Below are 24,392 nucleotides of genomic sequence, written 5' to 3'. Positions count from 1 at the left end.
TGCCCCGAAGAGTCTGACACTTTGGACACTTTGGACAACTTCTTTAGCCTGATGGTCGATTTCCTCATCTGTAAAATGGCGACTGTGGCAGCTGGTTCAGCATTTGGTTCGACTATGTGGGCAAATGCAGACGTTGTTTTCCTTCTCCTTTCTTATTGTCCTGAAGGCAATGGGGAGCCACTGAAGGCTTTTGAGTAAGGGAGTGACTTCCTTGGGTGGAAAGGGAAAATTCAGAGATGATCCCAAAGTTTCCATTTTGGGAGATCAGAGAAGAAAGTGACGATGGACAGAAGGAGGCATGTGAGAGTGGACAGGAAGTTAGTGTGGGGGGTAGTGTTGGGAGGGGACTTGGTTTGTCTTTACCCATACAAGTCTGATGTGAAGGGAGAATTTGTACTGAAGAGGGAGGACCAAACCCGTGGGAGGTGTTAGGACTAGATACATTTAGTAATAAACGTATTTAGGAGCCTCCTACCTAAAAATGTCCTTGAGGTAGAGGTTGCCGGACTCCGTGGGACAGTGCTGTCATAGTGTATCCAGGAAAAATGCATGTTTTAAGGGAGTAAATGAAAGGGACCTGAGAAAGAAGTGGGGGAGAGAAGAGATAGGTGGAAGAATAACCAGGTCAGAGAGAACATTCTTTCCCTTTCTCCTACCTTTGTGAAAAGGCTCTGAGTACAAAACGCCATCATTTAAAACTAGCCAGAAAGATTAGTATGTCATTTTGTATAATTAGCACTTACTGAATCACTCAAGAAGTGGTGTCTTTGGTGAAAATGATTACCATGTGCTTAATCACTTAATTGGCTGTTTTAAACTATCTGCATTCAGGTGTCATAAGTATAATTTTTTTTTGAGGAAACGGATCAGCGAGAGTGTTCTGCCCCTGCCAGACACCCTCTTTCTTGTCCATTACAGCTGTCCACTCATTCACTGACATCAGATCTGAAGATGAACTGAACCAGCTTTTCCCAGAGGCCATTTTCCCCACTTGTCCAGAGGGTGGGGACACCTTGGAGGGATCCATGGAACAGCTAAAGAAGGGCCTTGAAAGCGGGACAGTGCTGATCCAGTTTGAGGTAAGAGACCATGAGGGCTGAGGCCTGGGCCCGGGCCTCACTGCCTGGATGGGCTGCTCAGTGGCTGCTGAGTCATCTGAGTCACCAGGCGGCCTGAGCTCATGGTGGGAACACAGGCGGAGCTCCAAGGGCAGGGTGGCAGAGCAGGCCTGGAAGGCAGGGGATAGGACCACAGCTATTGCTGAACTCTACCTCACCCTCTTATCTAGTAACACTCGGTAGTCATGGAGAATCATGTCAGGAATCGAGGAGGAGGGACTCTGAGCGTATTTAGCTGCCAACACAAAAGCTTGAAACACACAGCAGGAGAAGGTGCTGGAGAGGCAGCGTGAGTGAGCCCTGGAGGGGTGGTGGAGAAGGCCATCCCTGACCCCAGCAGACCCCCTCCGTAGTTCGGAGCAGGTCGTGTCATCCCAGGAAGGCAGAGTGGCTGGCCTGCCCAAGTCCCCTGGACCTGTGTGAACAGGAGTAGGAACAGAGTCAGACCCTGTCGTCCTTCCTCAGGAGGGGCCTCGCATCACAGAAATGAGACCATTGACAAAGACACATGCAGAGCCCCCACAGAACAAGGCAGAAACAAAGGAGATTTGGCTTTTAAGTCCATTGTATTGATCACTAACAGAGTGAAAATGGAATGTGTTTATCTTCCACATTTGTCAGAAGTAGAAGAAGAGGAGTTCATGCAATAAAACAGAAGAGCACAAAGAAGCCTAAAGTAGACCGTTATGAGAAAATAGGGGGTGCCTGGCTAGCTCAGTCAGTAGAGTATACAACTCTTGATCTTGGGGTTGTGAGTTCAAGTCCCATGTCAGGTGTGGATATTATTTAAAAATAAAATCTTTAAGGGGTGCCTGGGTGACTCAGTGAGTTGAGTATCCAACTTTGGCTCAGGTCATGATCTCATGGTTCTTGGGTTCAAGCCCCACGTCAGGCTCTATGCAGACAGCTCAGAGCGTGGAGCCTGCTTCAGATTTTGTGTCTTCCTCTCTCTCTGCCCCTTCCATGCTCATACATACACACAAACTCACTCACTCACTCTCTCTCTCTCTCTCTATCTCGAAAATAAATAAATATTAGAAAAATTAAAATCTTTAAGAAGTGCCTGGGTGGCTCAGTCGGTTAAGCGTCTGACTCTTGATTTTGGCTCAGGTCATGATCTCATGGTTCATGAGATCAAGCCCTGAGTGGGCTCCCCTCTGACAGTGTGGGGAATTCCACTTGGAATTCACTGTCTCCCTCTCACTCTCTGCCCCTCCCCCACTCTTCTCTCTCAAAATAAATAAACTTTAAAATTAAAATCTTTTTTTAAAAATTTTTTTTTTCAACGTTTATTTATTCTTGGGACAGAGAGAGACAGAGCATGAACGGGGTAGGGGCAGAGAGAGAGGGAGACACAGAATCGGAAACAGGCTCCAGGCTCTGAGCCATCAGCCCAGAGCCCGACGCGGGGCTCGAACTCAGGGACCGCGAGATCGTGACCTGGCTGAAGTCGGACGCTTAACCGACTGCGCCACCCAGGCGCCCCTAAAATTAAAATCTTAAAAAAAATAAAATAGATCATGATTAACGACAACATACACAGTCTGGATTCACAAATTAGGAAAGAGTCCCAGATCAGATTCAAAAGCACAAGTCAGCCATAGCAAGGGAAAAGTCACAGAAGCAAAACTAAGAAGTTTGTTTGTCAAATGCATGTGATCGCATATTGACTCAGGAAAGCTTGAGTAATGTGAACACGAAACAGGAAAGAATGCAAAGTGAAGAGACTTAAGCAAAAGAAAAGTTTATGATGGTATAAGGAATAGAAGGTAAATAAAATAGATTATTAGAGCAGTGTGTATCTGAACAACAGTAGAAAATAAAAACCCACAAGTGAAAGGTGATGATAATTGACCCCACCCTGGAAAACAAAATATAGCTCCCTATTGTGTGGAAATGAAAGCTGGGTAAGAGAGTAGGAATAATCTAATTACTTGGGTAGAAGTGATAGATATATACTGAGTGACTACAAAGAGAAATAGCCCTTTTTTCCAGTGTCCTGCAAGAGGCTCTATTGACTTAAGTTCAAAATTGAAATATACATTTTAAACACTGTAAAACTCAACATTTTAAAACCCTCTCCAAAATAATTGAAACAAGAAGGTAAAAGCCAGTTACAGAATATGGGTTTTATTTGTATTGGGCATTGGAGGGGATGGGAAAGGTGGGGGGGGGGGGCGCCATGGAGGAATTGATTCATTCAGCAAGTGTATATTAGGTATTTCATTCATTTCAGCAAGCGTATATTAGGTATTTACCATGTGCCGAAACCAGTAGATCAGGAGCACAATGAGGGGAAGGGAGGGTTTCTGGTCCCAAGGAGCTTACGGTCTAATATCTGGGGGATGTATCATGAGTCCCAGAAACCACTGAAGACCAAGGTAGGACAAGCTTTCCTTATGTAGGATGTATGCTCTGTAGGAACTAGAGGTAAGGGGGTTCCGGGAGGTCCGCTGGGGTGAGATATATTGATAGAGAATGGGTGGGATTAAGTGTGGAGGGAAGGTCGTTCCAAGAAGGTCACAGCCTGAGTGCAGACTAAGTTCCTAAGGTGTCAGGTAGCACAGGGAAACAGGCCTCCCCGAGTTGAGCAATGCAACAGAGTCCTGGGAGAGTCTCCAGGCGATGGAAGTCCTTCCAGTGCACACCATTTGTCCCTGATCAGATTGTCCACAAGGAGGCACTGTGGGCTCCCAAAGAGGGAACAAGAGCTTGACTGTGGTTCTGAAACCGTGCTCCAGAAAACCCCCTCCACTCAGCTGCGTCCACTTTCGTTATTCATATGGGAATCCCACAGAAGATCTTCCTTACATGCTGTTCACTGAACTTCACTAAGAAGTTTATAAATACTTGAGTGAGAAGTACCCACTATCCTGTGGTTCTGAGGAGTGTCTCTCCAAGGGTGATACCCTCACCACCTGCATGTGGCCTGAGGAGCATGTTAAGTGGAGCCCCGCCCACAGCTGCTGGGTCAGCCCTACTAGGTGCTGCTGCTCTGCACAAGATCCGCAGGAGGATTTAGTGCACAAGGTGACCTAAGGGATGACAGAGAAGAGATTGTACCAGAACCCCTGTACCACTGTTACCCGCCCAAAGTGGGTATATAGGGTGTAGAGTTGGACTGTAGCATGAGGAATGGAGAACACAGAAATCTTAGGGTTAAAGTTTAGTATCTACACACTTCATTTATATATTTTCTAGAAATTAAGTAAGGAAACCATCTTTGTAACTAATATCTTTTGCAGAGGAGAGAACACCAGAGCTGCTCTGTGATGGAGCTGGTGGGGTACATGGAGCCCTGCCTCTTCAGTCTCCCCACACTGCCCCCCAAGGAGCCCTAGAGTGTGGAAAGTAATGTAACAGTCCAGGTTATGGGGGGGGGGGGGAGATGTCTCCCACAGCTGCTAGAGTGGAGGGATGCTCAAGGAAGCCAGATCAGACAGGAAACCACTACAAAGGGAAACCTTTAATTGAGCACTTAGTATGTGGCACATGCTTTATGTGCCCCACCTCACAGAACTGTTATCCCCACTGTGTAGATGAAGGATCAGATCTCAGAGAGCTTAGTGCACAGTAAATGGTTCGGCCTGATTGGAATCTGACAGGCTCACTCAGGAGCTTGTTCTCCGAACAGCTGTACAGCGTTTGGAAACAGTGCTGTCTATGTGTGGGGCTTGTTTTCCGTTTAGTATGGCATCAGAGCTAGGAGAGATCTGAGAAGCAATCTAGCCACACAGAGGCAGACTTTAAATCCTGGGTCTGTCACTCACTTCCTGTGTGACCTCAGGTGGTACGTCCCTTCACCTCTCTGTGCCCTCTACTTCCCCAGCTCTAAATTGGGTAGCACATGGGTTGGTTGTAAGGGTTCGATGAGATAAATGCTCAGTGCGTTGTTTAGCACATGCTAAGGATGCGATAAAAAGTAACAACTATTATTATTTCTAAAAAAACACGCTCAGTCTCTGTACAGGAAGTGGTGGTGTCGGCTGGGCTTGGAAGGCTGGGGTGTCTAACTCCAGAGTCTTGGCTGTTTTGGTTTTTCCACCTGTTTCTCCGGGACCATCAGCATGTCTAATGGGGGCTGTGCTCTGGACAGAAGCAGAAAGGAGAGGCTGGTCCCTAGCAGGTGCCCATGCCCCCCACTCCATGTTGCCAAGGGCCTGCCCTGGGGGAGCTGGGCCATAGATGGAACCCCTCCTGTGATGGCTAGCTGGTTTTCAGCAAAGCTCGTTTTGAAGAATTTTTTCATTAGGGGATTCCCCACCCCTCCCATGGCTTTTGGTAAACAATTGCTAATGTGTTCCAAAGAGCATGTGGTCCCAGCTGTAATAAAATCACGCTTAATGATAATTAGCATTTCTGTAGCACTTTGGAATCTGCCAAGTGTATTTCACATATGTTGTCTCTGTTGATTCTCACAACTTTAGGATCACGCCTTTGTAGACGGAGAAAATGAGACTTGGGGGTTGGGGACTTGCCTTGTGTCAAATAGCTGGTTGTTAGATAGAGGTCAGATTAGAATCTGTGTTAAAGCCTAGTTAGTGTCAGAACTCACCACTGCCGGGTGCCAGCCAGCTGCTCACCCAGCCCCCAGTCTGAGCCCTCCCCTCTGGGATCTACACTGCCTGAGCTACTCTGTGTGACTGATTGGCATCAAACTGCCTGAATACTCTACCTGGTTCAGCCAAGGTAGGGTGTCACTCTGTCTCATGTAAAGGAGAAGATTTGGGGTTCGCAAGGCCCCCAGTCTTTCACCACCTCCAGGATGTCTTTCGTTAAGGGACTCATTAAGTCTGCCCCAGGTTCATTCCTTCCTGAATAAAATTTGTGGCTCATTTCATGCTTTCCCTGAGTTGGCCTTTCTGTGTAAGCAAGGGAAGGGGTGTCCTTTGAGAACCAGCTTCCCAGCTAAGGACAGTTGTGCCCATCCTCATCCAGTGACCAGGTGACCTGCAACTTCCCTGCCTCCTTGTCCAGTTAAGACTTATTCAGAGGCTTTTGGGGTGGGGTTGATCGGAAATGAACATCTGTCCTCCGGCCCTTTCCACGCTGGTAAGGGCAGCATCTACAACACTCCACCAGAGACCATGTCCAACTCAGATACCCCACCCATCCCACCTCGCTTTCCTCCTTTACCAAAGCCAGAACCCGTCTTCTTCTCTCTCCTAACCCTTTTTTCCTGAACTCCCTCCTACATCGCCCTTAGAGGTGTCAAAACAAGTGACTCACTGGCTCCTGTGATTACTATAAAAGTTGATTTGGAAGGACCAAGGTAGCTGAAGACTTAATGAGAGGTTTAAATTGACACACGTAGAAATTAGTGAAGGCAATTATACCTTCAAGATTAGAATTCATACCTTAGAAAAAAGCATGTAAGAATTTTTCCGGATAGTTTTTTTTTTTCTTTAAGGAAAGTATTCTGTGATGTGTGAAATAGCAGGAGCAGGTGTGAGGGCTTCACATTTCAAATGCCAGATGCCCATTTAAAGGAAGGGGCACCCCAGCTTATTATCATGTATTTATGTATGAAAGATTACCTGATCCCAAAGGGTGGGATCTGCATCTGGGACTGTGTATTTAAAGTAGCACTATTGGGGGGCGCCTGGGTGGCTCAGTCAGTAGGGCGTCCGACTATCTGCTCAGGTCATGATCTCACGGTTTGTGAGTTCAAGCCCTACGTTGGGCTCTGTGCTGACAGCTCAGATTCTGTGTCTCCCTCTCTCTCTGCCCCTCCCCCACTCACGCTGTCTCTCTCTCTCTCTATCTCTCTCTCTCTCTCTCTCTCTCTCTCAAAAATAAACATTAAAAAATTTTTTTTGTTAAGGGACACCTGTGTGGCTCAGTCGGTTAAGCGTCTGACTTTGGCTCAGGTCATGATTTCACAGTTCGTGAGTTTGAGCCCCACCTTGGGCTCTGTGCTGACAGCTCAGAGCTTGGAGCCTGATAAGGATTCTGTGTCTTCCTGTCTCTCTCTCTCTCTCTCTCTCTCTCTCTCTCTCTCTCTCTCTGTCTCTGTCTCTCTCTCTCTCTCTGTCCCCTCCCCCACTCGTACTCTATCTCTCTGTCTCAAAAATAAATATTAAAAAAAAATTTTTTTAAGTAGCACTATTGGGGCACCTGGGTGGCCTAGTCGGTTATGATCAGGTCATGATCTCATAGTGAGTTTGAGCCCCACATTGGGCTCTCTGCTATCTGTCGGCCCAGAGACCACTTTGGATCCTCTGTCCCCGCCGCTCTCTCTGCCCCTCCCACACTTGCTCACCCACGTGTGTTGTCTCTCTCTCTAATTAAATAAAGTTAAAAAAAATAAAGTGGCACTATTGAAGGTCGTCAAATCACTAGCAGTCGTGTTAGTTTATTTCAGCAAACCCTCATAGGAATGTAGAAGGAGGTTCCAGGTCCCCTCCAGCATCCCTTGCCCTCTGACTGGGTCAGGTACAAGGGAAAGGGAAAGTCCCCGGTGTAGACGGACTGCCCCTGAGTAGTAAATTAGGTCTGCAAAGTGCTACTGGGGAAACAGCCTCTCAAGGCCCTCATGGAAAATGAGTTGCTCTTATCTTAATTGTATGGCTCCATGACACCCCTTGTCAGGCTTTCCTCGGTGGTTTGCACCCTTTGTTCAAAGCTGCAGATCCGTTGTTCCTTCACTCTACAAATGGTGATGGAGCACGCACTTTGTGCCAGGTGCGGTGCTGGCCTAGGGTTTATGGTGATGAACTCAGCAAACAAGACGCCTACCTTCATGAAGACCACAGTTGGGTGCTTGATGCAGGAAGTAGGCTGTAAGCAGCTGTTTGGAAAGTCATTGCCTTCCAGTAGATCCCGGTCATTGCTGAAGCCATGAAAGGGACTCTTTTTTTTTTTTTAATTTTGTTTTAATGTTTATTTATTTTTGAGAGAGAGAGAGAGAGACAAAATGCAAGTTGGGGAGGGACAGAGATAGAGACACACACAGAATCCAAAGCAGACTCCAGGCTCTGAGCTGTCAGCACGGAGCCAGACGCAGGGCTCAAACCCACAAGCTGTGAGATCACAACCTGACCCGAAGTCGGACGCCCAACTGACTGAGCCACCCAGGCGCCCCTTTCATGTTTTTTTAAAGTGTATTTATTGTGAGAGAGATACAGCTAGTGCACGTGGGGCAGGGGGAAAGGAAGAGGGGGGACAGAGGATCCGAAGCGGGCTCCATGCTGACAGCAGAGCACCTGATGCAGGGGTCAGACTCACAAACCGTGAGATCATGACCTGAACCCAAGTCAAATGCTTAATTCACTGAGCCACCCAGGCTCCCTGAAAGGGAGTCTTTCTACTGTTTGATCTCTCCTTACCTATTGCCCCTTCAGCTCCCCCTCCTTTTTTTTTTTTTTTCCCTGTCTTTTCCTTTTTCTTCTGCCTCCCTTGGGTTCTCAGCCTCCAGGAATTCTCCCTTTCTCTGGGTGATAGAATGCTTGCTTCCCCTGTGTGGGGCCTTGCCAGCATCCAACAGGGTCGGAGCCCATTAAGTGTCCAAACACTTCCTCTGAGGATTGTGACCAGATTTCACATCTGTGGTTAGGCCAGAAGTCTGAAGAGATCAGAGTCCTCTCCTGATACCCTCTCTCTATTATTAGGAGACTTTTTCGAAGAAGAAATGTTTAAATGGGAAAACTGTGTCATCTTACCCACCCCAGCGGTACGGCACTAGAGAGGTCCAGCCTTTGCTGTGCCACTTTCTGTCTTTGGAAGCTAGAGCCAGTGATGTAGGCACTAATTTAAATACGGTTGTTCCAGAACAACCCTTTCTCAGCTGATTTTTTATAATTTTTAGCCCTAAGTTTCACAGCTTTTTAGAACTACACTCTGATGAGACCAAAGCACTTTAGGACTTAAAAATCAATAGTTTTTAATAAAACTAAGTGATCTTCTAACCGTCTGTCGCTGGGACTCTTTCTCCAGCCTCCCGGCCCCTCTCATTCTAGGGCAGAATTGCCAGGGTCTGTAACTGGGAGCTCTTGCCCACCTCACACACCTTTAGCCTGGGAATAACCAAAGCCAAGCATATTTTTACAATGAGTAGTTCTTGAAAGAGCCTTGTCTTAATTACGGCTGATGGTCTTTAATTCCTTTCCCTCCATCCACGAGCCTTCCAGAAAGATCTACATGGGTTTCCAGCATCTCACTTTCTACTCTGAACCACCCTTCTCCAAGTAGTGTTCTCATAGCCTGCTGAGTAGCTCACAAGATCTGGAGAAAAAGTAAAGTAAAGGAAACCAAAAACCCAACTCTTAACACCTTCAGAAACTAGAACTGAAGCAGTTTAGCAGAATTATGGCTCAGTGCTCACCTTGCAAGGCAGACATGAATATGAGTGTGTTGTACTTTCTAAAGGCCCCAAAAATCATATCCCTGTTCACCCAGCTTTTTGTAGAATTTAATTTTATGTGTACATTTCTTCTGGTTTTTTTCAGTCATTTGAATTTAAGAAATAATTTGCATTGTAATAATTCAAGTAATTTAGAAATAGCCAAAGTAGAATTATCTCCTGACTCCCATATTCTTTAGCTTCTTCCTCTTTGTTACTATTTACAAATAACAATCTGATGCCTGTCCTTCCATACTTGTTCCAGTGCTCATGCCGAGATGTGTTATATACACAAGTGCACACACATATACATTATACACATGTGTGTGTGTGCTGTTGTATATAAAAGGGATCGCCACTGTATTCTGTAACTTGCATTACTTTTTTTTTAAGATTTAAACAGATTTTTCTTAATGTTTATTTTTGAGAGAGAGAGCATGCGAATGGGGAAGGGGCAGAGAGAGAGGAAGACACGGGATCTAACACAGGCTCCATGCTGTGAATTGTCAGCACAGAGCCCAACGTGGGGCTCAAACTCAAGAACCACGAGATCATGACCTGAGTGAAAGCTGGACACTTAACTGACTGAGCCACCTAGGCGCCCCAAGATTTTATTTTAAAGTACTCTCTACACCCAACATGGGGCTTGAACTCACAACCCTGAGACCAAGAGTCTCTTGCTCTACTAACTGAGCTAGCCAGGTGCCCTTATAACTTGCATTCTTCAGAATAGATGAATGAATATCTTTCCAAACCTGTAGTTTAATCTTTTTATTGCACATAATTTTGTGGTATGACTGTACCATAATTTAAGTCAATACCTCTCCCTGTTGGGAAATGTTCAGGCTGTTTCCAGTTTTCTAATAAAAAAAAATGCTTTGCTGTAGATAAATTTCTTTGATATGTATCTTTATGCATTTCTGTCAGATAAAGCCCGGGGAGTGCACATTTAAAAATGTTTAAACACTGCTATTTTATTTTTTATTTTAGTACCTTGACAATCTTATCAACAGATCATTACTGCTGAGATACATTTATATACTTATTGTAATTAAAGCCTTTTGCTGGATCTGTGCTTTTCTGTTAGACCATCTCAAGTTGATTACATTTATGCTTTTATTTGGAAAAAAAAAATCCTTGAACCTCCGGCTTAGCTTTACTGATTATATTCACTTAATTGGATTTTACCTCTATGCAGTTAGTCAGAACCAAAATGTCATTTGGGGAAATTTGACTCAGATATTTTTCTTACAGTATCAAACCAAACCTTCCAGTAAATCCTGAATTTATTTCTAGAATGCTCTCTGTCCATTAAAGCTGTCAGACCTTTAAGAAGTTGTTCACTGGTGGGGCAGCTGGGTGGCTCAGTGGGCTGAGTGGCTGACTCTTGACTTTGGCACAGGTCATGATGCCACAGTCCTGAGATCAAGTACTGTGTGGAGCCTGCTTAAGATATTCTCTCTTTCTCTTCCTCTCCTTCTCCCTCACCCCTTCTGTTCCTTTGCCCCTCCTTCGCTCAAGCACATGGGTGAACTCTCAGGCTCTCTCAAAAAAAAAAAAAAAAATTCAGGGGCTATTTGTTACAAACTGAAATTGTGAAGATCAGTAGCTGAGCTGGAGGAGAGATTGCAAATTCTAAACATTTGGTAAACATATAAGACATGACACAATTGTTGTTGCCAAAAATCCTGATGCTAATTTTCTCCTAATGATTGCTATGCAGTTTGTTTATTTAATTAAAAAGAAAAAAAGAGGGGTGCCTGGTTAGCCCTGTCAGTTAAACATCCAACTTTGGCTCAGGTCATGATTTCACAGTTCATAGGTTCAAGCCCTGTATCAAAGTCTGGGCTGATGTCTCAGTCTTTCTCTCTCCACCCCTCTCCCACTTGCACTCTCTCTCTCTCTCTCCCAAAATAAATAAATAGACTTAAAAAAAAAAAAAAGAACCAATAAGAGGAAAACAGATTCACTGAGGCCAATTTACACAACAAAAAATACAAGTTGCAAAAATATTGGGGGGAAACTACTGTCCAGCCTTCTTATTCAAATTGCAAACACCTTTTAGTTGATGATTTGGCCGCAATTTAGTGGATTAGCAATTCTCATACACACCTGTAGGGCAACTTGATTATATGTATCAAAATCCATAAAAATATGTTTTGATATACTAATTCTTCTAAAAGTTTATGAGTAAAAACATTGAAAACCCCCTAATCAAAAGTAAAGTAAAAGTTAAATTATGAGAAACTATGATCCAGTAAAAATCATTTTATGTAAAGAATATTTAGGATATTTAATGGCACAAGGACCTAGACACTCTATAATAAGTAGGAAAAAACAGGCTTCAGGCTTCAAAATTATGGTAGTATTTCCCGGAATACTTCTTATGGGATGTGAGGTCCTCCATGGCCAAATTAGCTTGAGAAATGCTTAGCTAATCAGAATTAAATAAGCTTAAATACTGCAAGGTTGAGCTTCTTGGAGATTCATAGAACATACGATGGCTTATATTTTCCAAATTTCTCTGACCTTGAAACTTTTTTTTAATGTTTACTTATTTTTGGGAGGGAGAGAGAGAGAGAGAGAGAGAGCACGAGGAGAAGGACAGAGAGAAAGGGAGACACAGAATCCGAAGTAGGCTCCAGGCTCTGAGCTCAGAGCCTGACACGGGGCTTGAACTCGCGAACTATGAGATCATGACCTGAGCTGAAGTCAGATGCTTAAGTGACTAAGGCACCCACGTGCCCCTGACCTTGAAACTTTCTAAGGAATACCTATTAGTATCTTTCCAAACACTGGGGTTCCATAGAACACAGTATAAGAAATGCTCATTTGTAATTCAGTCTTATTTTTTGTTTTTAAAAATGTACATCTGTGTCTTCTCTGTTTATATGTGTACTTATGTTTATTTGTATACAAAGAAAACTGGAGAAAAAAAAATGTGAAAAGGGTTCCCTTGGGTTTGTGAAATTACTGATAATTTTTTTTCTTTATACTAGTCTGAATTTCCCAGATATTCTAAGGGAAGAAAAGGTTGCTTCCAACATTGAGAGAAAGTTGTATTGTTTGTAAACTTTCATAAAACCACAGTGACTAGTATTTCACTCTCTAGCTCAAAGTGTGAGAAACAGTTGTATGAAAAAACTCTAGGGCAGGAGGAAACTGGGAAGGAATGGATGTGTCTGTGGTCTTTGTGGGGTTTCCCTGGTGTATACTTATCCCCGGACTCATCAAGGTGTGTACATTAAATATGTACCACTTTTTTTTTTTTCAAAGTTTATTTATTTTTGGGACAGAGAGAGACAGAGCATGAACGGGGGAGGGGCAGAGAGAGAGGGAGACACAGAATCGGAAACAGGCTCCAGGCTCTGAGCCATCAGCCCAGAGCCTGACGCGGGGCTCGAACTCACGGACCGCGAGATCGTGACCTGGCTGAAGTCGGACGCTTAACCAACTGCGCCACCCAGGCGCCCCAAAATATGTACCACTTTTTACATGACAGTCATACCTCAGTGGAGTGTTCTCAAAGGAAGAGAAAACTCTAGCATTGAGTCAGATCTGAATTCAGCCTCCCGTTGGTGATTGTGAGCCAAGGTATTTAATCTCTCCTCCTTGCTTGCAAAAGAAGGGTCCTCTTAGTACCTCTCACACAACCGTTGTCAGAATCACATCACGCACTGCACAAACATGTAATAGGGGCTTATAGATGTGCAAAGATGGCTTAATTGGATTTTTTGCTAGTTATTATATTGTACAGCAAAGATACCTCTTAAATGAAGTTTACTACGTATTGGAAGAAATGTTTTTACTGTGCAAACATACTTCTGAGAAGATGAATGAAATGCTCTTGTTCTTCAGCTAAGAACCCGGTTCACTCCATTGAACTGGAGAGAAATGTTTTTAGACTAATATAAATGGTTTCCATTGAACTTTGAGTCAGAATTCTTTTCTTTCTCGACTTGCTTTTATCATTTGTCAAATAACTGTCAAAAAGACAAGATTTTACTTACCATGATCCATTATCTATGACTCACACCCCTTCCTGTGACTTTTTTCCCCCCAAAGATCCTCATGTTAAAAAAAAAAATTAGTGGGGCGCCTGGGTGGCGCAGTCGGTTAAGCGTCCGACTTCAGCCAGATCACGATCTTGCGGTCCGGGAGTTCGAGCCCCGCGTCAGGCTCTGGGCTGATGGCTCAGAGCCTGGAGCCTGTTTCCGATTCTGTGTCTCCCTCTCTCTCTGCCCCTCCCCCGTTCATGCTCTGTCTCTCTCTGTCCCAAAAATAAATTTAAAAACGTTGAAAAAAAAAAATTAGTGAGTTTAGTCAGTTTCTCATGGGATTGTAGAATTTCTTATTGGGAAGAGTTTTCTTTTAAAACATAGCACCTAATCATTTTTAAATGTTAAGATTTAGTGCCACGAGTGGTAGACTTTATTGTTAAAAGTATGTTTCCATGCTCCCTCCATAGCTGTTTTTTGCAAGGTTGGTTTTTTTTTAGTTTGTTTTTTTCTCCCCCACTTCTGTATTTGTTATGTAGCAACTCTACAGAAAGAAGCCCGGTCTGGCCATCACGTTTGCAAAGCTGCCTCAAAATTTGGACAAAAACCGATATAAAGATGTGCTGCCTTGTGAGTACCCGGTGTGAATGCTTCCTTCTCTCCCCCACCCCCCACCCCCAACACGCTGAGATAATGTTTCCCTTTTTAACACAGATTGTCTTGTATTCTGGAACGATTTTCAGTGTGTCTGTAAACACCACCATTTTTACTGCCGCCATTTCGACTCTGAACAGTTGGGGAATAGTGTTTATGCTAATGAGGCAAAGCTGTGGATGGGGTTGGGGACTGAACTCTTGTTTCCTTGGTCCGATAAAAATAATGCTCAGGATAATTGGTAAATTTGTTTCTCCCCCACAGATGACACTACCCGGGTATTATTGCAGGGAAATGAAGATTATATTAATGCGAGTTATGTGAACGTAAGTCAAGAATCTGGATAATAAGAGCCCACTGATCACTGTAACAAGCATGAATGGTATGGGTGGTGCTTTGCAGTTGACCAAGTGCTCTCCTGTTCACCCCCTCATTTCAGCACCCCAGCAGCCATTGAGGGAAGGCAGAATAGTCTTTTTACAGAGGACAAAACTAAGGTTCAGAGAGATTAAATAATTTGAAAAGTCACAAAGCTAACAGAAGGTGAGACCAAAACTCAGATTCTGTGTCTCTGACTCCCATCATCCACATGCCTTCTGTCTTGAACTGCTGACATTTTTGTGGGGTTTTTTTTGTTGTTGTTTGAGGGTTTTTTGTGGGGTTTTTTTTGGTTTTGGGGGGTTTTTTGTTTGCCGGTGGTGCGCTTGTAACTTTCTGTGTTTCCCTTCCCCCCGCCATGTTATTACTGTACATCCCACCTAAAAATAAGAGAGAAAAAAACCACTTGTGCCTGTAACCCAAAAAGAAAACATAAAAAATTTCACATGTTGTGGGAAAAGCATTCATTCAACCCTGAAAATGAATCTTGGGCAACTTACTTGGCCTCTCTGAGCCTCATTTTCTTCATTTAAACCAGGGGTCAGCACACTTTTTCTGTAGAGGACCAGATAATATTTCAGTCTTTGCAAGCTGAGGGAAAATGGAGGCTATTACTTAAGTAGTTATATAACCATTTAAAATGCAACCATGTAAAAATATTTTTAAAACACTCTTAGCTTGCAAAGTGGCAGTCAGATTTGGCCCTCAGGCCAAAGTTTGCCAACCCTTGACCTACATGAACAGATGATTTCTCAAGTTCTCAAGTTATAGCAAAATATCAAAAACTACCCTAACAAAGATGGGTATTATCAGTGATTCCATTTATCCCAAAACATCTATGGAATTCATTGACCCTCACTTCAACATTCCTGGTGCCTTGAAAGCAGAGCATCAGATTTGGTGAGGTCAGCAGGATCACGTAATCTGGTGTCTTTACAGGGAAATTGGGGAACTGAGACCAGGGTTGAAGAAGCCATTAACCCAAGCATCAACGAAACCATGAATTGAGTGCCTCTGTGTACCCCACCTAAGAATGTATGAATCACAGTGTCACTTGAAAGTTCAGCAGGTTCTGACTGTTTTTTCATAGAAATGACTCTGTTCAGAGGGAAGAAGTAAAAGCAGAGCAGGATGGGAGGAGGGATACTGAGGACAGTTGAAAACATTTTGATGTTTAACATTAATCAACTCAAATAACTGTGTGAGGTGATGGATGTGATCATTAACTTGATTGTGGTGATCATTTCACAATATATGCATACATCAAACCATCATGTTGTATACCTTAAATAACATGCAATTTTTGTCAGTTACACTTCAATAAAGCTGGGTGGGGGGAAGGATTGATCAACTCGATGACACGGGCATTGGAACCCTGCAGAAAGCAAAGTGCAGCATAGTGGTGGTATAAGGCTGTATGGTCTATGCTTCAAAGAAAAGCAAGTAGATTTTGATAGAAAGCCCTGTGTGGGGAAAGATTTGGGCATGAAGATTGGTATGAATGGCTGAAAATGCAGATGACCAATTTCGATATAGCAGTAAAGATCATTCAAACTCTTCTGCCGTCTTGTAGGTATATTTCTGATTATTGCCTACTGAGTGTCATATAGCTTTATCTTAAGTAGTTAATGCTAGTATTATTGTCAAGTATCTTTCAAGGATTTTTAAAAATGGCTTTTTCTTTGATTTTTCTTATTGGCTGTACATTGACAGAATATTCTGGTGTGATGTCCGTTACCAACTAGAAGAGTGTAAGATCCAGTTCCGTGGCCACCTTGTGGCAGTGACAGATTCTAATGTCTTAACAATCTCTTGCCAGATGGAAATTCCTGCTGCTAACCTTGTGAACAAGTACATCGCCGCTCAGGGGCCCCTGCCACATACCTGTGCACAATTTTGGCAAGTCGTCTGGGATCAGAAGTTATCACTCATTGTCATGTTGACGACTCTCACAGAGCGAGGGCGGGTAAGTGGCTTGATTTCTGATTCAAACGTGGGCGTGTCACGCCATGCTCTATGCAACATGAATCTCAGACCTGGAAAGGGTCTTAAATATCACTTGGTCCAGCCCCTACATGACCCATAAATCTCCTTTAGAGACTTACTGATAGTCACCTCCAGTGTCGGGAAGCTCAGCACTCCTGTCCATTCCCTGGCCTTTCTCTGAGCTCACACAGCCCCTCCCACTCCTGGCTCAGATCCATTATAATCAGCCAGAAGGCAGTCTCCTTTGCCTCACCTCCCCTGCCCCAGAACCCGTGTGTTGACTGCAGCCTCACCCACCCAGGACAAGGGCTGGTCCTGCGAAGAGCAGTGTGGGTGCTAGGCTCACAGTGGCCATAACAAGTGGGAGGCATTACAACTTCTGTCAGCCTCTGTTTGCGTTGCAGCAAAAGCCGATGCAAAAAGAAGAAAGAAGGGCTTGATTAGGAGAGTGATGGGCACCACACTGTGCTTTAGCAGGGCATGCATTTTCCATAGGAACAGATCACTGGTTATATAACAGTAGTCACTGTGCAAGGGGTACCTGTATTATACATTCTCTAACTTGTGCATACATCGAGATATCTTCATTATGAAACATTTATTCAGAAACCCATTCCAAAATCAGATATAAATTAACTTTGAGCCACCTGCTTTGAATGATCTGTGTGCTGCTTCCTCCCAGGCCTCTCTCCTTGGTACATGGTTCAGAATACCAAATTGATCCACACCGAAAATCAGAATACACAGGATTGGAATGAATAGTATGTTTGAGAACAGTCTATACTCTCAACCTGAAACAGCAAAATAAGAATTCCTACTAATTCTGCAGAGATAGCCCCAGGGATTGCAAAGGACTTGTGTGTGTGTCTCCCAGGCAGAGGGCTCCCCACTTCTGCAAAAGCACCTCCAAGGTCCATCTTGTTAGTGTTCAGCCCTGATTTTTAAAAAATTACTCCTTACAACTAGCTGAAATCCACATGGCCTTGAACCTCCACCCCACCTGCTTCTCCCACCTGGAAGACACAGAATAAGTTACCCCTCTCCTCTATGCACTTGGCTCTTTAGGGATCTAAAAATAATGTCAGACTTGTGTTATTAAGTTCTAAGTAAATACTCTTGCCTTCTAGGCTCAGAACCCAAAGCCGGCACTTGCAAATATGTGCGCACACACACTCTTTCTCTCTCTCTCATAAAAGAGAGTTAAAGTATTAGGGGAGTGATGTTGAAGCCATCCTCGACCCAAGTTGAGACCATCCTTGGCAAAGTTTGCTTTACCGCCATGCAGTTCTGTTATTTAATCCTCTGATTCCACCACCACACCCCACACTGTAGGCCCTGTTCTGGGCCATTTCTGCTATTTTGTAGATGACTAATGTCAACTTTATTGCCTCCCCGTCTCCACAATCTGCCAGTCCCCCCATTTGAAAACTGAGCTATATTTGTCTGCCTATTCTGTGACTTCTGGGTGCTTGAATGCTCCAGGTTCTCTCAAAATATTCGTGGAGGTGCCATTCTGCTGGGTCGTAAGGTCTTTCAGGGCCATGGGGCGTGGTCTCCTCACCTGGATTGGGCTTCTCTTTCTGCTGTAAAGTTGACTCTGCCCTTTCCCGCTCTGAGGTCATTAGTGAGCCGCAACAGGCATGGTTAGCGACAGATGATCTGCTCTGGACAGGAGCCCCTTCTTCCCTTGTCCTAATTGTTCCAGCTCAGAAAGAAGGGCCCTTTCTTCCTTCCGATAGGCCTTACTTCCTCTGGCTGTTCTTACAGGTCCTGCCCCGCCTGCTCTGTCCTGATTGCGTTCCACCCACCCCCCTCTTATTCATCTACTCTGCACCTGAGCTCCTCTGAGGTCTCCCTGTGGCCCAGGGGGCTTCTCTGTTTCCCAGCCTGTCTTTCTGACTAAGCCCAGCCCAGCAGGCCCCTTGTCCTGAGTCAGCAGTCCCTTCACTATCTCTGGCCCTGGGGACTTACCCCTCTTGTTTATCAATTGTTAGAAACCTGTTCTTCTGAAATCCAGGCTACATGTTTCCTCCCTCTCCTGTTACAAACTCTCAGCTGACCCGAGCCCTTTATCTTGAGGATCCTTATCTGGTCCTCACCACCACCCACAGCTTCTCCCTGTGTATGTGCCACTTCTGATATGGATGATCTCATACCAGTTGATTCACCCCCAGAGCCTCAGTTTACTCATATGCGAAACAGAGACACTAATAGTATCTACCTCATAGGGTTTTTGAGGTCAAGCTAATGTCCATAAAAAGTACCATTGAGAACTAGGCACACACTGTTCAGTAGATAGTAGGCGTTAGCATCCTCCCCCCAACAGCCAGCATCAATGTGGAAACAGAGACTGAAGGAAGTCTAGTAACTTGCCCAGGATCACACACTTGGTTAGTGGAGCGCATTATTAACCAGGATTGAAACTGAGGGTTTCACAGACCCCTTGCTCTTTCTACTACACCCTTAGTGCTTTGAGATCCAAATAGACCTAAAATCCAAATTTGATCAAGAAGTAGAATGTCCAGTTCTGGTGAATTCGCTGGGAATCTCTGGAAACAGGTGTTTGTAGTTCTGCCTTATATGGGCTGATCACTTCAGAGACCCTTCCCATCCGTTGTCCTGTGAGTAGGATGCTTGAGAGTCTGTAGCAGAAATTGATACCCTGTGTGGGTCTGCAGCCCGCCCGGGCAGGCTACCCAGGTATAATATGAAGCCAGCCCCCATATGCAGGGGACCGGGAGACACTGAAGGAAGACGCAGGCTACTCTAGGTTGGTAGGTGGCAGTTTGGGGTGGCTTTTTGTTGTTGTTGTTGTTGTTGTTGTTAAGTTTATTGATTTTGAGAGAGAGAACATAGCAGGGGAGGGGCAGAGAGAGAGGGGAAGAGAGAATCCCAAGCAGGCTCAAACTCATGAACCATGAGATCATGACCTGAGCTGAAACCAAGAGTCGGACGCTTAACCAACTGAGATTAGGTGGCATTTTATTTTATTTTATTTTATTTTATTTTATTTTAATTTTTTTAATGTTTATTTATTTTTGACAGAGAGAGAGACAGAGCATGAGCAGGGGAGGGGCAGAGAGCGAGGGAGACACAGAATCGGAAACAGGCTCCAGGCTCTGAGCAGTCAGCACAGAGCCTGACACGGGGCTTGAACTCACGGACCGTGAGATCATGACCTGAGCCGAAGTCGGACGCTCAACCAACTGAGCCACCCAGGTGCCCCATAGGTGGCATTTTAAATAAGCAAAGGGAACTTACGAGGCTTGTCATAACCACAAAACAAATGGTTCCCTGCACCTTTCCACTAAATCTTAAAAGTTTATAAAGAGGGGCACCTGGGTGGCTCAGTCAATTAAGCGTCCAACTCTTGGATTCGGCTCAGGCCATGATCTCATAGTTAGTGGGTTCAAGCCCACATCGGGCTCTGTGCTGACAGTACAGAGCCTGCCTGGGATTCTCCCTCCCTCTCTCTCTGACCCTCCCTCACTCGTTCTCTCTGTCTCTCTCTCTCTCAAAATAAATAAACTTAAAAAAAAGTTTATACAGAGACCCTAAGTGGGCTCAGTTATGTATACAATATAGGTGTTTTCAACCCCATGTTACTATCCTAAGGCTATCCTTAGGTTACTATCCTAAGGTTACTATCCTCTCAGCCCCTGGGAGCAGGAAAGGCAAGCAGACCCCACATTCCAAGGACAGGGGAGGGCGTGTGGAGCCTCTGAGTGCCCAGGTCCAACTCACCGGCCAGTGTGGTCACGTCTTTATGATGATGTTCCCCAACACCTGGTGAGGATGAGGCAGGTATAGGCCAGTGGGTATCGACTCTGCCTTGGCTTCTGGGGACAGGGGCCCCTTCATGTCTATGGAAGTTGGGAAATGGCCACTAGCCAAAATACCCACATTTAAGGTTTACAAGTAAATTCTTAACTCCAGCTTCCCAACAGCATCCTTTAATTTCAAATACTCCATGTGACGTTTGAAAATAAGAATAGAAAAGCTGTTCCAGACAAATTACGTGCATCTGTTGGTTTATAGCCCCTTTTAGCTGTACACAAATATAATTTTTATGTAAGATGTTGCAACTCTAGGCTTGGAGAAAAAAAAAATTTGAGTGAGTCAGAATTTGATGGAACTATGATGGGATGGATAGCATGGCCCTGAATTTTTCTTTGAAGCCAGAGGCAAGAGCTAAGACAGCTTCAGGGTTTGGAAGGGAGGATTAAAAGGGAGACGCAGGGGGCTCGCTGAGGCTGTAGGGAAGCCGCAGCAGCCCTGAGACCTCGGGCAGGTCGCTTACCCCACGGGGGCCAGGGTTCCTCATCTGCCATCCAGGAGTGTGTCATGTCAGCTCTATGAGTCATCTGAGGGCTTAGGGGACACTGCTCAAATGTAAAGGGATGTTCATCTCAGTTTGGGAACTTCTTTCCCTGGGATTTTTGTGGAATCTCTGATCACCCTTCTTCATGTTGATGTGGGGCCCCCATGACAACAATGGTAACCTGAGCCCCCATGGTGAGCCTGGCACTGCCCACCATTCCCTCCGACCTCTGTCACCGTCTGGGAGGCAGGTGCTGTCCCTGTCTGTCAGGCAAAGACTGCAAATCCGAGAGGTTGGGTAGCAGGTTCAAAGTCATGTGGCTAACAGAAGATAAAATGAGTCCAGTGGAGTTCTGACTTCCACCTGTGTGCTCTTAACCTCTGTGCCATGAGGCCTTCCTTCTACTCATGTGGGTAGGGGAGGGATGCTGAAGGAGGGTGAGGTGGAAGGGGGGTGGTGTGGAGAGCAGAGAAGGGGCCTGAGCACCTGGAGTGGGCTTGATGGGGAATGGGAAAGGATGAGAGGGAGAGGCCGCTCCTAGGTCAAGGCACTGTGTCTGAGGCCTCTCCTGTTCTTCCAGCAAGTGGACCCTGGTGACGAAGAGGGTGAGCTCTGTACTCCTCCTCTGGGCTCCAGCTCCAGGCTGGCTTGAGAGCTGTGGCCTCGGCCCTTGCAGGCTGACCCCCACCCTACTCTCCAGGAGAGGAGGGGACGCTCCTCTGGGAACAGGGAACAGACCCAGAGCACATTGGCTTTGCAGCTCCCAGAGTACCTGGTGTGAGTGAGAGGGCTCCGGTCAGACGCCCACCTGTCCATCCAGGTAACGGCTCATGTGCACCACCCCCACAGCAGAGGTTAGCTCACACCCAGGGGTTTTCTTGCAGACCAAATGTCACCAGTACTGGCCTGATCCTCCCGACGTCATGGAACACGGCAACTTTCACATCCGCTGTCAGTCAGAGGACTGCACCATCGCTTATGTGTTCCGAGAAATGCTGGTCACCAACACCGAGGTGAGCGGTGTCCCTTCAGTGAGTGGTCCGGGGGAGGGTGCAGCTTCAAGGCAGGTGCTAGACCAGATCCGCTGGGGGCCTGCACAGGGCAGTGCTTCCAGGTCTGTTCTCCGTTCACTCCCGGTGAGCATTTGGGTAAACGCTTGTGAAAGAACCAGCGCCCTTGTTCACAGCGCCACTGTTCACACTAGACAGCAGTGAGAACGCCCAAGTGCCCCGGGACGGATAAATGGATAGACAAGATGTGGTATATTTACAGAGTGGAGCGCTATTCAGCTTTTAAAAGGAGGGAAATTCTGATGCATGTTATAGCAGTGCTGAACCTTGAAAGACCTTATACTAGGTCAAGTAAGCCAGTCACAAGAGGAAAGTATTATGTGACTGTATAGAGTCCCTGGGCTAGTCACAATCAGGCAGAAAGAGGTGGGGTGATTGGCTGGGGGCGGGGGGAATGAAGAGTTAGTGCTTCATGGGTACAGAGTTTCCGCTTGGGAAGGTGAAAAAATCCGGGTAATAGCAGTGATCGTTGCACAACCCTGGGAATGTACTTAATGGCACTGAACTATATACACTTAATGGTTAAAATGGTAAACTTCGTGTTACATGTATTTTACCCTCTTGAAAAAAGAAAAAGCCAGTGTGTGTGGCCCTGATGGCAAGTACCATAGGAGCGAGTGGGAAGAAATCTCAGTGGACAGAAGGAAGCAGTCCTGACAGGGTGGCCCGAGCTGTGTCCCGGAGGGGGGAGCAGGAGTTTCCAGGGGCCACCGCAGGGCTGCGCGCAGCAGGTGAAAGGGCGTCAGGAGACAGGACCGCTGAGCTGAGGCTGAGGCTGGGGCCAGACTCAAGCTGCCCACTTGCTGGCTTGGCTCACCGAGGCCACCCTGCATCTTCCACAGACCGGGGAAGAGCACACTGTGACACATCTCCAGTATGTCGCGTGGCCTGACCACGGCGTTCCTGATGACTCTTCGGACTTTCTGGAATTTGTAAACTACGTGAGGTCCCTGAGAGTGGATGGTGAACCGGTGTTAGTTCACTGCAGGTACTGTGGCTTCCAGGTTTACTTTGGTTTGGTTTTTAAATACACATATTCCGTAGGGAAAGACCTGAGGAAACTTGGCAGAGATCACCCTAAATCCCACGAGACTCTATGCTTTTACGAGAAGGCTCTGCTCATTTCTTCTTCGCTGTTTCAAAAGATTGGGAATTTTATGAAAGCATAAACCTCTGATTGTAGAACTGAAGAAGCCCACTCCCCCCCTCCGCTCTCCCTGTGTCCTTGAGTTGCTGACCTTCACAATAGATGTGAACAAGAGGAGGGTGCAGCCCTTAAAGGTGGGTTTCTTTTCATTGGTGTTTAAGCCCTGGCCTCAGAATATATGAGGAGAGGCCTTTTCAGCCTGTTGGAGAGCACAGCCTGAATGTGTGTTTTGTATTCCCGAAGGTCAGGGGAGGAGAGCTCTGTCTGAGTAAACGTGGGAACTGGCTAGGCATTAAGCTGGGCCGTGCAGAAATACTGCCTGAGCAAATCCCAGGTCTCTGCTTCTGTCCCCCCCAGTGCTGGCATAGGTCGTACTGGCGTGTTGGTCACCATGGAAACAGCCATGTGCCTAACTGAGAGAAACCTGCCCGTTTACCCACTGGACATCGTCCGGAAAATGCGAGACCAGCGTGCCATGATGGTGCAGACATCAGTGAGTAGAAATCCATTGATAAAAGTCATAACAATGGCCCACGCTTTCTGAGCACTTGCCCTGGGCCAGGCCTGTGTGAAGGGCTTTGCAGGTTAAGAGACCAAGGCTCAAGGGCACTGCAGTGCTTGCCCAAGGTCACAAAACTTGTCAGGGGCTGAGCGACTCCAAAGCCCACCCCATCTGACCTCTGTCTCTCACTGTCCGTCCCTTTCACTGCGTCTGTGCTGTGTTTCCAGCCAGCCACGTGGCCAGGGAGCAGCCCAGGTTGCATTCTACATGGTCAAGCCGCTGGCCCATCATTTGTCCCTCAGAAGCAAACAGAGTCACCTGAGGGTTTTACTCCACCTGTCCGTGTACAGGTGAGCCTTTTGGCTCAGTGGACGTTTCACATGGCCCTACTCTCTCCTCCTTGGGCTATCTCCCATGTCTGCCACGTCTGGGTAAGTGGCACTGCAAGTGTCCTCAAGAGGAATCCTGTGGTTTTTCCCTAGAACCACAAGAGGGGCCGGGCGGGTGATGTAGAAAAATGAGCATGATTCAGGCCCCTCCACATACTGGGTGACCTTAGATAATCACTTAGCTTCTCTCCAAGTCTCCATTTCCCCATCTGCAAAATGGGGACCATCCCACATTCATTTAGATAATTGCACACACCGAAGAGACCCAGACTTGTATGTAGTAGGAAGACTGAATTAGTTATAAATCTCAGCAGTAATGGGGGAAGTCCAAGGGTAAGAACTCGCTGGAAGACCATCAAAGCTGACTTTGAAAAGTCAAGGAAGGCTTTCTGGAGGAGTGGCCTCTAAGGCAAAACCCCCCAGATGAATGAGGCGGCGTAAGCAAAGAAAAGAGTGGGAAGTCCACCATGCAGCCAGCTCCGTGTCCT

At 45.9% G+C, this 24,392-nt stretch overlaps 1 protein-coding gene across 4 annotated transcripts in view; it reads left to right on the top strand.

Moving 5' to 3' along the window:
- Positions 1 to 24,392, top strand: part of PTPN3 (protein tyrosine phosphatase non-receptor type 3) — a 152,960-nt gene that overhangs the window by 123,677 nt on the left and 4,891 nt on the right. For all 4 annotated transcript variants that reach the window (XM_043566470.1, XM_043566471.1, XM_043566472.1 and 1 more), the window contains 7 exons: positions 919 to 1,079; positions 13,997 to 14,087; positions 14,376 to 14,437; positions 16,309 to 16,455; positions 21,681 to 21,809; positions 22,709 to 22,854; positions 23,371 to 23,506. In XM_043566470.1, the coding sequence (XP_043422405.1) occupies positions 919 to 1,079; positions 13,997 to 14,087; positions 14,376 to 14,437; positions 16,309 to 16,455; positions 21,681 to 21,809; positions 22,709 to 22,854; positions 23,371 to 23,506 (872 nt within the window). The remainder of the gene's footprint in view (positions 1 to 918; positions 1,080 to 13,996; positions 14,088 to 14,375; positions 14,438 to 16,308; positions 16,456 to 21,680; positions 21,810 to 22,708; positions 22,855 to 23,370; positions 23,507 to 24,392) is intronic.

Source organism: Prionailurus bengalensis, chromosome D4 (genome assembly GCF_016509475.1).
Source record: "Prionailurus bengalensis isolate Pbe53 chromosome D4, Fcat_Pben_1.1_paternal_pri, whole genome shotgun sequence".
Lineage (NCBI taxonomy): Eukaryota > Metazoa > Chordata > Mammalia > Carnivora > Felidae > Prionailurus > Prionailurus bengalensis.
Note: the sequence above shows the minus strand (reverse complement) of the source record. Positions and strands in the feature narration are given on the sequence as shown.